Consider the following 12,947-nt stretch of genomic DNA (forward strand, 5'->3'; position numbering starts at 1 on the left):
TACAGATTGCATCCATATTGCTTACTCCAAAAATAAACACGTACAAATATACATGCATGATTCACTTACGGAAAGCAATTAGCGCTGAGAAGAACAAAAGTGGAGTTTTGAGCTAATCAAATAATTAAGAACAAAGACAAAACAACATAAGCTTAATTATTATTATTTTACCATGTTAAAAATACAGTCACATCAAAATAGGATACACAGTTATAAAACTGTTGCAGATGACGTAAGAAAATAGTGTGTATATATTTTATATATAAAAATCTACAGTATTTACTAATGTTGATACATATTTTGGAGCCTCGCGTTGCTTGCACAAGTAAATTGTACAGCTTTGTTATGAATTACAGAACCATCGTTAAACACTGAGATTATTACACGTAGCCACAATATTATATACAAACATTTCTAAGCTGCTGTAAGCAATCAGAACTAAGGTAAGCCCAAGTCATATTTATCTTCACAATTTTAGTTTACTTTCAGTGTAGTGCTTTGCTACTGTTACTTCGCTGCAGTTTGCAATTTTTAAAATATAAAATTGCTCAGTTCATTAAAAATTACATCAGACACATTATATACACACAAAAGTTTTTGAAATATACTAAGTAAATGTTACTTCCATTTGTAAAAATTGTTTTACTTCTGTACCTTAAAACTTACAGAGCCAACCTGCAGCAATTATAGGCACTAAAGCTCATTCTTTAAAGGAAAAAAAAAAAAATTCTACATTTTCAGCTAACAAATCTTACAAAACAAAAGATAACAAGACAACCTTCCAAAACTGGTGTTGATACCAATGTCTGGTACTTCAGTATTAGAAAAACCCTTCTGTAAAGCGCTCCAAGGACCTCTTCTGGCGAGATCCTCACCCGCCCCAACTCCCACTGCTTTGAACAAGAGCTCAGCGCGTTCAGCACTTACCCCAGCAGCTCACAGGACTGCATCCTACATGTGCCCCTTCACCAGTCTTTTTCACCCCCAATTCACAGTCAAGGAAAGGGAAAAAAAAAAAAAAAGTAGAAAAAGCTGCAAACACTAATTAAAAATACTTACATTACCAAGAGCCTAAGCTTCCTATAAACAGTCGGGATCATTTTAGTGTAAAACACCGCACAGTCTCTCAGCAGCCTGGTAGCACAGCAGCTCATGCCCAATCACAAACATGGACCCACCGAGTCTTTGGGGTAAAAAAGGAGCAAAACAAAATGGAATTGACATGACAAAGCTTAAGAGAAGGGACACTGCATACTCACACAGGTCAGGGAATATCAAGCCTCGACCAAACCTCAGACTCCTGTGTGTACTTCACAAGAGCATCGAGGAGCTGGTCGTCCTGCGATACCTGTGAGATTTGGCCCTGCAACCAATTTTTTGAGTTTGACAGTACAGCATGGCAAAAAGCGAAGGGTGCAGCACCGTTTCTGTATCTGGCATTACTCTCCTGTGCTCCAATATTTTGCATGTAAGACAACATTCTGAAAGTAGATTTGGGTAAGAAGGGAAGAATTCGCCACTTTCGATGCACTTAAAAAAAACTAAACACTGCCCTGAATTTTAAGCACCATTTCTTAGCCAGATTAGGAGACATTTTTGGCTTTCTGCTTTGCCTCCCTGCTCCTTCTTGCTGAGGAAAATGACAAACAGTAGTCAAAGGAGAGGAAATTAACTCTCACATAAGATTAAATTAATAATCCCAAAGTATCTCTCCTGCCTAGAACAGATACTGGGATGCTGAGGCAGCTGTATAAAAACAACAGAAATTCCCATCCAAAACGAATGGCTTCTCAAATAAATTACAAAGAAAAATTAATATGAAATTAAAGTACTTCACAAGCTTTGCCCAAAGTTAAATGCATTTACATTTAAACTCTTTAGCTATCTTCCATACGCATTTGTGTATTATAAGTGCACACTCACACGTGCGCGCACACACATCTGTACAGTGCATTAACAATGTCAGTCAACATAAAATTTGTAAATGTGTTACAGGTTTTAGGCAGAAAGATGGTAACACACATTATTTAATGTAAGGAACAACGACAGCATTAATCATGTTGCGTATAAGATCTTATTGCTATGTCTATGTGCATCAGACCACCTCCAACAGCTTCAATGCAAGTCTAAGAACTCAACCAGCCTTCAGTGAAAGCCTGAAACATCTCTGAAACGGTGGTGTTATTTTTGAGAGTCACACAAACTGTCGGCATTTCATAGAGCTGAGGTGGACTACTGCCAACACAGTAATGTTAACTGGTCTGGGTCGTTGCCATTTTACTATGTACAGACAGATCCTCAGAGAAGCACAGATTCATGCATAGACAATCCATCATTCCTACTTCGATAGTGTTGGGCTTGAGCTGATGGGCTTGAATATTGGTATTGTGGTGGTGAACCATGCTCTTCAAAGGTTGGTGAAGTCCTGTATCTTATTGGACTGTCCACAGAAACAGCAGGAAGACTATGGTCTTGAAAAGCTGTTGACTGAAAATGCTGGTATTGCTGGAAATTATCAAAGTGTCCTTTGTTAACGTCTTGGCTCCATGGCTGCCTGTAGGGTTCATGTCTGTAAATGTATGCTGCATCTGGCCACTTTCTGTCTTCTGGTAAATAATCCACTGGAGGGATTATGAATTTGACACCTGGGGGGGACCTGGAGTTGCTGGTATAAGCATCGACAGGGACTACTTCAATCTGGCCAGGGGTTGGTGAAAGAGGATTTTGGCGACTGGCAGGATAGGAATTAATTTGCAGTTTATCTGGAGAATAATCTACTGAAATAAAAGAACCATACGGCCTGCCAGAAGGGCTGGTTCGATTCCCATGATAATGTAGAGGTACAGAACTTGTATTGCCCATACTAGAAACATGCTTTGGAGAATTTCCATGGTAAATTGGTGGATTACTATAACACGGCAGTGGCTGTTTTACATTCAGCCCATCAGATTGTGATGAATATTTCGGAGATCTGGGTTGTGAAGCGAAGGTGTAATTATTGGGTATTTTTAACGGAGCTGGTATTTTTTCCATTTGCTTTCTTGGACTATTAGAATATGTTATGTGCCTAGGACTCTGCGGATGAGCTCTCTCAAGCATCTCTTCAACAAGATTCTCATTCCCATTCTCAACTTCTGGAACATTGTCATACTGAGACGCATTGGACCCTCGCTTACCCTCGTCAGCATCCAAAACCCTCATCTTTTGCTTTACAGTGAAAGGCTGCGATTCTCCAGGACTTGGTGGTGGGCCTGAAACTGAATGGTTTACTGGCCTTCCTTTCACCTCTGCAGTAAGTTTCATTGTCTTTTCAATTATTTTTGTATCAGACGGTTTATTCCACTTAGGTACAAATTCCCTTCTTGTATTTGAAGTAGCATTAGAATTTTGATTAGCAGCTGCATTATTATACTGTCTCGAGTTGTCCTGCTCTGCTGGCTGAGGCTTTCTTCTGGTATCGACCTCATTCTTAGGCATACTACTTTGCGTATCTATTGGTCGAGTCTTCTGCTGTTTTAAGGAGGGTTTCTTTTCCAGTGAATTAATTCTGTTTCGGTTATTTGGTGAACTTTCTGTTTCTTCTCCTGGGGATGGTCTCCTCTCTGTCCTTCTTGTTTGTGTACCAGTGCTGTTCTGTCCATTAAGCACTGGAGTAGAGTTAAGCTTTGCAGGCTGAGGTCCTGATGGAATCTGCCCCAAGGGCTTCTTTGGAAATTCATCTTCTTTACCTAAAACAAGAACAGTAATAACATAAATTCACCTTTGTACAGAAGTAGTCTTTAATCTGTTGGTCGTGCAAGCAAAAATAGCTATAAAGACTATTACCTGGGCCTCTCTCTAGGTCACCGTTCTACTAAACACCTCAAAGGTTTTTCCTGCATGCTGACATTAAACAAAAATTTTGCTCATCTCAACCAGTTCCTCTAGTCATCCTTTCTACAGCCGATGCAACCCTGCCGAGCTTTTGCTCATTCATGACACTGCTGCAAAAAATCGTCTTCCTAGATGACATTTTGCTTACAGTACCAACCCTGTATGTAACCCTCCTCACACTGTCCCTGTCACATTAAGTAAACTACTTTCTCCTCTTCAAAAATCCTTTCCAGTATTGCTCTCCCAATCTATTGTCTTCCTTCAATCTATTGTCTTCCTTCATTCATCTTTTAATGTTCACCTCTGGTAAACTATACTATCAGCTCCTCACTCATATGCATAAGCTTCCTACTAGACATCTTTGAATTTTTTTTCACTTCTTTTTTTGGGTAGAGCTCCTCGTTACACCTGCACAGTTAAGTCCTTGTTTCGTCTCAACTCCTGCCTAGAAATTTAATCCTCAGTATTAAAAAGTTACACTATGACTAAAAGACTCTACGTAAAACCATATTTTCCAGTTCAGTCATCTATCAGTTATAGACCAACTGAAGTAACTAACACTGATTCTGGCTACGTCATGATTTCAACTGAGTGTTCAATGGACAAGTTTTGCTGAACACAAGAACGTTATTTACAGAAATAGGATATGAATGGCAAGTTCTCCCCGACTGGTGCTCGACACATCACAACAGCCAGTGGTAAACATCAGTTATGTGGGGACCCAGAACAATCTACATACAGCAAGAATAAAGAAGTGTTTCATTGCTTGATGCTGGAATTTACATCGAATTTTCCACTGCAGCCTCTTTCCTTAGCAGACAACAGCCTTCATATTCTCAGCCAAAGTCTTTTATCACATCCACTTGCATATAACTTGCATAAGGTCACTTGCTTCTCATTAAATTTATTAATCTAAATTTAATTTATTTTATGTTCAGTACTTCTCAAAAAATAAACAAACTTTTAACGTCAGCATAACCATACAAATCCTACTCTGTATCTATTTATTTAGCAAAAACTCTGTTGTAAGGAGAAAAAAAGAAATGGCTACTCTTGCTCAAATGTTATGCAAAATAAATGATACAAAATGGCTGTCAGCAAAATAATTTCGTTTCATTCCTGCTTCTTCCTAAGAGAAGAACTGTAGAATCTTTCTCCATGATCAAAGATCATGCAGCTAGCACCTCAGCCTTTCCAGCCATTTGTAATTAAAATTCCTTTTATGCGTCTATACAGGTTCACAGGAGCAAGTACACACAAACGTCTCTGTCCCTGACACGAGTGCCGTGGTTAACAGTGAGCTATGTTCATTTTTACAGCCAACAGCACGAGTTCGATCTTTGATGGCTGGTTCACGATGGAGTCACGCAGAGGAAAGCCAGCAGCCAAGGTCAGTATTATTTATTGTAACAGCACAACAAACTACCACCACGCAGCAGCTGCTACATAAACTAAACAAAACTTAGTTTGTGCCAGCTAGGCCATAGCAGGAGGGCAGCAGAGAAGAATACAATGACACCACGTGTCATGGCAAGATAACTACGTAAAAAGTACTTAAAAAAAAACCTGTCTGGTTTTGCCAAACAATTAAACTAGCCTTTTCTTGATTTTCAAAGTCTTCATACGAGGCCAAAGGTCATAAGGAAACCTCCCCTTTCCTTGAGAAATACACAGCTTCAGAAACCTCAGTTCACATATGATTAACACAGCATACCCAGGCTTTCTGTAGAAAAATCCTCCACTCTTATGTTCCCCTAGTTTTCCTCTGCTTAATTCTGATCACACAATTCTTTAGATACACAAACCTATGCCCTTACACTGAAGGTACTCGTTGTCCACCTCGCTGCCCCTTGCCAAAGGAAGTTACTCATGCTGACTCCTCTCCTCAATTACTTTCCCCAAATGGGAGACCTCACGTTAAATCATCATACAGGATTATGCACCTGGCCACACCACACTGTGACCGACAACACCTGCACAAACAGGTGCTAGACAGTACAGCAGGTTACACAGTGGTGTAGGGCCTCCGTGTTAGGCTCCAACGAGCAGCTCTTGGAATGACAAGCCCCATGGTTTCTTGTCTTTTGCTGCAGGGCCCCACTGTTCACAAACTAGGCTGAGATCTGGAGTGTGGATTTGTAGACCTGCACTCCCCAGCAGCACACCATTGGAAGAACAAATGTGGGGACAGAGGAATGAGTTGCATGGATGCTTTAACAGCTCTGCAATATACTGTCTGTCGCACCAGCCCCTTGAAAACTGTTCTTTATTCTTTATGAACAGGAGTTCTCTTTCTGAACTTGCTTCAGTTTGGCAAAAGGCATTTGTACCATTTACCTCTACTTGCATCCTCAAACAGCGTCAGGCAAAGCTGAAGGTCTTGTCTTCTAAATAAAAGTCATTTTTGCCCATAATAAATATTCCTGAATCTAGAACTATATATTTACAGTGCTTCCAAACTTACCAAGTTTTAATATTAAAACAGCATGAAGTATGAATTAAGAAACAAAAGTACATACCAAAAACTTGTCCTCAAAGACTAGTTCTGTATGATTTAATGTGCTGCTAATCCAATTATAACCTCCAAGTGATCCATAGTAGTTACGGGACAGCATAAGAAAACGGCTCCTCAACATCGCTACATTATTTAATTTCTGTCCTTGTATGCAATAACTGTTTTAGAAAAATGACTTATTTTCTTCCATGCTTGAAATTCATCTACTCAAGCTATGTGTATAAAAAACCAAAGACAAGTTCTTCTAGTAACTGCAATGCTTCCTTCAGTTGTACCAAGATGTTAAAAGCATGAACTGATCTCCTCTTTTCCAGCTTTTACTCTAAGAAATGTATACAGAGCAACACAAGATCCTTTGAAAATACGCTTGTTTGTACAATAAAGGTGCACTTTGTGTGAGTTTTGTTTTTGGTTTTTTTTTTTAATTTCACACACTTAAGGTTTCTTAATTACTATTAAGCTCTAATACCCAAGTGAGAATACTGCAGACATTTTTAGTGAATTCTATATAGGCTGCTTTGGAGATTATTTTCTATCATCTTTCCTTCACATTTTGGGCTAAAAGAACACACTACAACTAGCCATATGTGGGCTGCACTGTCTAGATGATGTATCCTATAACACGGATTACAGCTGTAAAGTACCAGAAGTCTTAGCATGTCTGTTGCGAAACTGTTAAAACTTGACATTAATCCATGCACTGAGTAACAAGCAAAGCATTCTAAGACAATAGTTTGTTTAGAAGAAAATCTCTGCATTCAAACAGAATGATACCATGTTTATAGGTTGGTGACACCAAACTTCAGTGCTTTTAGGGAAAACAAAATATAGAACAATGACTACGTGTGGAAGGAGGGTCAGTGCGAGAAAGAAATACAGCTTTAAATCTTAGCCACAGGGCTTCTACAGAACTTGGTTTAACTTGACCTCAGACAGAAACATCAACCACATCTGCATGTGAAACTAAGAAAGGCCACATCGCTAGAGGTACTCGATTCAGTAATCAAAGCTACGATGCACAGGCCTTGTTCTGCTTCAAAAAGGCCTGAGCTCTCATCACCTCATGACCTAAAAAGCACTGGAAGAAAAGGAGTTGTATAAAAAACTATGATACTGCAGCACAAGACCGGTCACCTTCTAATGGAAAACCAATTTGTTTCCAACTGCAGAACAGGTATTTCGTTCTAATCTAAGTATAGAGATCATACACACACACACAGCTATCACTTCCAGTGGAACTACCAAGTACTTCAAAAACAAATAAAAACTCCTTAAGTTCAAAAAAGTCCACAAAATTAAACAAGTAGATAAACCAGATCTACCACCATGCACATCAGCAGAATGAGACATTCCTCAAACACACAAAATAGCATGCAAACTATGTCCGTGAACGCTTTAAGCAGACCACTGTCAGTGAGAACAGCAAGAAAATGATGATGCTGCACGCTGGAAAGAAAGAAAGAAAACAGTTCATAAAAGCAAAAAGCTGAGGAATAGAAACCACAATGCAAAAGCAAGCAAAAGAAACCAAGTGACAAGAAACATCTCTACCGTTAAGAGGTACATAACTAGCCTGCCAGAGAAGCATGCAAAAGCACCAATTCTTACAAGCTGCATATCTTTTATCTATCAGTTTTCCACTCCAAATCTGCCTAAAGCCTCACACGCGGCTCTCAACCATCGCCTTCACTACTTCAACTAAGCTCACTCTTCAAACGCCTCAGATCCGAGCATGCGGAAATTTTATTTGGATGTTCTCAAGGACATTCAATTGCGTGTCTGTTTGTGCTGCTGATCCAAAGTCTGAATTAACACACTTTCTGGACATATCTGTCTGACGGAAGAACGGAGAAACCTTTGAATTCCACACAAATTACTGCTGGTATAAGTGTTTTTCTATACAATCTATGCTGTTTACACACAAGGTTTTAAAGCACTTTAAAACTAGAAGTTAAGACAAAGCTGTGCAGTTCAGCTGAGATTTGTTTTGGCAGTGCTCACTGCAGTCACCAAACATGCCTTTCTCTTCTGAAGTGAACTGGGCAATTGGATTTTTTTCCCAGGTTGCCAGTATCTGCATGATATGCAGAACAGCGTGACTCTCATCCTTCTCTCCCTTCTTCCTTCAACAGAACAGGTTCCTAGACAGAGTTTAGTTACTGGCTTTTCCCAAAGACACATAATAGCTTACATCAGAATTTACAGAGCTGAGACCATAGGATTCTCTTTTTTTCCTCTAAAATAAAGGTAGTGATTTAGTTTGCTTGTATGCAGTATAGCATAAAACAAGCAAACAACAAAGAAAACGGGGTGAAAAATGGGTGAGGAAGGAGAGAAATGGAAGTAGAAGGAGACAATTTAAGCAAACCAAGAATAATCAGGTGCTTGTTTGCTGCTGGTAAACATATTACCTGACATGAAAAGAAGCAAAGCAAACACAAGCAGATCTGACTGCTCCCCAACAGATAAGAAATTCAAGTCATATTAAAGTTTTAGGCTACTGACTTCTCCTGCTTTAACAAGTCTTGGTCACCACCCAGTGGAAGTCGATCTCAACTGCAAGACTTTTAGAGGTAATTGCTTCAGGAGGCACTAACAGCCTCCTGCATTGAATAGCAGACATATAATTGGAGTAAAGTGCTTTAAGTGCTCTCTCCGGAGAATAACAGTCTAGTCCTTAATTTCAGCACCAGAATACATGCACTTTGACTGTTCTAATACAGTTTTCAAGGACAGTAATGGTCATAAAAACAACTCCCAAAATGACATCTTGATATTTGTGTTTATTTTCCATCAGTGATGTCCCACCTTACTTCTTCAGTTTACAAGTCCAAGACAGTTTCAAAGAAATTTAAGTGTCTGCACAGCTCGAGCTGCTGTCTGAAAGCCAACCTCCGCTCCTCCTCCTTTCTATGCCATCACAGCAAAGGTGTTGCTAAAATGAAATCTTGCCTGACAACTTGAAGGTAGAACAAAATACACTGTTTGCCTTTCTGATGCTATGTCACTTCTGTAGCGCTGACAGTAATGAAAATTTACTTTATAAACATCTGCATTAAGATAAATAATAGAAATGTTAACAAATTTGGTCACCAACCAGAAGATAACAGGTGGCCAGCTGTATGTCTGTAAGCCACCTTTGTTAAAAAAAATAAATAAATAAATAATAAAAAAAAAAAATCTAAAATTAACCACTGAACTTTACATCCCTAATTGCAGGGTTTTTTTCCAGAAAATATACTTTCTTGAAAAGTCAGTTCAAAATAGGAACATGAACAATGACCAGCCTATCTGGATCGTATTTTTGAAAAGCATGCAAGTTTCAAACAGTAAAGCCTTTTAAATGATGCAAAGCCAATGTCTAAAACTGCTGAAAATAATATACTGATTATATTAGTATAATTCCATACATTAATTTCCTTCATAATATTGTAAAGCAGTTGTACCACACAAGAAGCAAGGCAGAAAAAATAGTTTAGTGGATTAAAATTGAAGTGCATTGTATGAAATAGCTACTTGTGTGTTCTTCAAGCACAAGTGAAAAATCCAAAATTCCTCTGAAAGAAAACACAACCAAAAAAAGAGATATCATCAGAAACAGTAAAGTCAAGCTGACTTACGTACTTCTATAGTTTTGGTTGTCCAAAGGCACATGAACAGCAGAAAACAGACATTATTTAATAGATTATCAACTTTATATGTATTTTTACACTGTCACTTAAAATATGTGTTTAAATAAAAGATAGTTACTAAGTTTAATAAAATATAGCTTTAAATATAAATAACAAGTAAATGTTTAAAAATTCGTGGCAAATGCAAGATTCAAACTTTGCTAGTTGTCCCTGAATACAGAAAAGACTGGGAGAACTAGAAGAACCAAATCAGAGTTTAAAGTCGGTATTACCACGCACGGAGATTGTTAAGATGAACGCAAGGACACTGGCAGATTCCAAATTAGGCAACAGTGCTTTAAAATTAAAAAGTGCAAGACCTTTATCTCTCGAAAAGGCACCTGCAAGGTCTATTAAATTTTCAGTTTAAAAATAAATAAATAAATAGATAAATGAATGAATGAATGAATAAATAAATCCCAGGATCCCTATGGCCTCCTTTTTCAGGATGCCTTGTATGAAAACATGGGTAAGGAATTACCTGAGAACAGAGCTGAGGGCATTCAGCATCGAAAGAGAGCCTTGCTGATTTCTTTATAAAGCTCTAGATTAATAAACTATTTTCAGTCACATATTTTTAAGTAGAATATGAAACTTTCACTGGTAAGTACTTTTGTTTATTATAGTCAGACACTATAAAAAGTATGTATTAAAATATAAATATTATTTATTAACCATTACATTATTTATGTAGTCCCACAGGAATAATTTATAACAAAGCTGGAAACACCATCCATATCTCATGAGCATTTCAAGAATTTTGCTGTTGCTTTAGATAAAACAGCCAATAAGAGAATCTGCATCAAGGAATTTTGAAAATCAATTATGTATATCAAGAAAATTTCTTTCACTCTGCTTCAGACATTATCCTTGAATTAAGGAAGAGATTGTCTGCTCTGTGTCAGATCTGGCTGCTTGAGAAGACGCGAACAGGAGTCTAACAGATTTAGATGAGTGTGCTGTTGAAGAACCTGCCATGGTATGGTCATCCTTCGTAACGTTCCAGGCAATTCAGAAAATATCAATTGCCTTTTCCACTAAATTTGCCAGAGGATATGTCAGAGAAGTACTTTAAAAGACGGTATAACTGACACAGTCTGCCTCTGAGGGCTCAACAACCTAGACGCTTGCCAATAAGAAACATGCTTATCCACAGGGTTTACTGTTTCATGGAGTCACTGGAACAGGGATGCCTACCTCCGGCTTTGAGAACAGCACTTACATTGCAAGCCATCCTCTGAAAGTTGCAGTTGCAGAGCCCAGGCCATCCCATACTGGCCAGCACTTACACTACAAATTACCACAAAGAGGAATGAAAACCCGTAGTCTGCTCTACGCAGAACAGCCCTAGTATTGGCAAAAGCATTCACTGATATTCAAAATCACCATGATCCCTTTAACATTCATGTTCTGGCTGAGCATTTTAAGGGTTTTATCAGTAAGAAAGTGTTAAATGAATTCCCCTCATTCCTCTCTGCTCTGAAGGGAACAAGGAGCTTCTTAATTCAGTGGGAGAAGCCATGGAGGAAGCAAGCCAGAGAAAGCTACATCAGACATAAGCAGACATCCACTTTTAAGTAACACAAGTTATTGCCTCTTTTAATATCCTACTGCAGCTTACCCTACTAGGACAGGAAAATCTATACAGTCTAACAAAGGATGCCAGATGGAAAATTCCACTGAGCTTAATTAGCTCACTGCTATTCCTGGATGACCGATACTGATGCAACTGTAAGATGCAAGGTTTTTTTTTTATTTTTTCCTAAAATGCAACAAGTGGATACTTAAACAGTCTGGTATTTTTTGTATGTATTACTGCATGATATATAATGGTTTCATAAGTCTTCTATAAGTTGAAAGAAAAATAGCAAAAAGACACTGAAAGTAGGAAAGATGGTAGAGTCTGACAGACACGTGAGCAAAGCTGAATGTCTAGAGAATGCTGAGAACCTGTAGAAGAATATTCTTGCCTGAAGACAGTACTTAGTAAAACCAAAATGAACATCAGAATGGGAAAAGAAAAAAAATAAATAAATCAAAGGCTTGTGGAATTCATATGAAGAACAAATGAGGCAGCCTCACTCAACTACAGACAACAGCAGACAAATCAGTTAGATTTCCAAGGATTAGGATGATGGCATTTTATATTTATTTTGTGAAAGGTTAAGTAACATTCCCATCTACCCCTGGCAAAAAGGTACCACACAGAAAGGTTTTCCCAGGCTACTTTGCAATTAAAAAGAAGAAAAAAGCTCAATTCCTCATCCAGTACCACTTTGGCTTTGCTTTTCCTATTTTAACATGAAACTTCCCTCATTCATGTTAGAAAAGAAAAGGGATTTTATTGTCATTGTCATTGCTTTAGCTATCCAAAAGAAAAAACTACGTAGCTCAGAACAATTACCATCCTGTCAGCTAGTCTTATCAGAGTTACACATAAATGTACCAAGTACGAAAATAAACAAATTGCATTCCTTTGCCAAACTATCTCGTCAAGAAGACACATTCACTACCCTCTACTTTAACACATTGATGAAAAATCTACCCATCTACAAACTATTACAGTTTTTTTTTGGGGGGGGGAATCCCTAATTGCCCTAAAGAGTAAGTCAAGACTGAAACCACATTGCCTGTGGAAAAGGGATGAAGAGAAGGCAGGACGGAAGGCTGTGATTAGAAAGAGGAAGAAGCAGTGCATGGAGAGCTGCAGACTCAAAGAACACAGCCTGTAGATGAGAAGGACCAAGAAGAATGAGGAGATGAAAAGATAAGAGCAGGAACTAGACTTAGACCTATTGTGGGTGGGAGAAAGTGTGCAGGAGAGATGTTACAGAAAGTCAGAAAGAGGGGAAAAACACAGGAACAGGGAGCGAAAGAAATGGGAAACT

The 12,947-nt window shown here is 38.4% G+C and overlaps 1 protein-coding gene across 5 annotated transcripts in view; it reads right to left on the reverse strand.

Moving 5' to 3' along the window:
• Positions 1-147: 147 nt before the first annotated feature.
• Positions 148-12,947, reverse strand: part of USP6NL (USP6 N-terminal like) — a 124,993-nt gene continuing 112,193 nt past the window's right edge. For all 5 annotated transcript variants that reach the window (XM_086744823.1, XM_086744846.1, XM_086744828.1 and 2 more), the window contains one exon: positions 148-3,728. In XM_086744823.1, coding sequence (XP_086600949.1) covers positions 2,299-3,728 — 1,430 coding nt within the window. In that variant the 3' untranslated portion in view covers positions 148-2,298. The remainder of the gene's footprint in view (positions 3,729-12,947) is intronic.

Source organism: Chlamydotis macqueenii, chromosome 1 (assembly GCF_036417535.1).
Source record: "Chlamydotis macqueenii isolate bChlMac1 chromosome 1, bChlMac1.mat, whole genome shotgun sequence".
NCBI lineage: Eukaryota > Metazoa > Chordata > Aves > Otidiformes > Otididae > Chlamydotis > Chlamydotis macqueenii.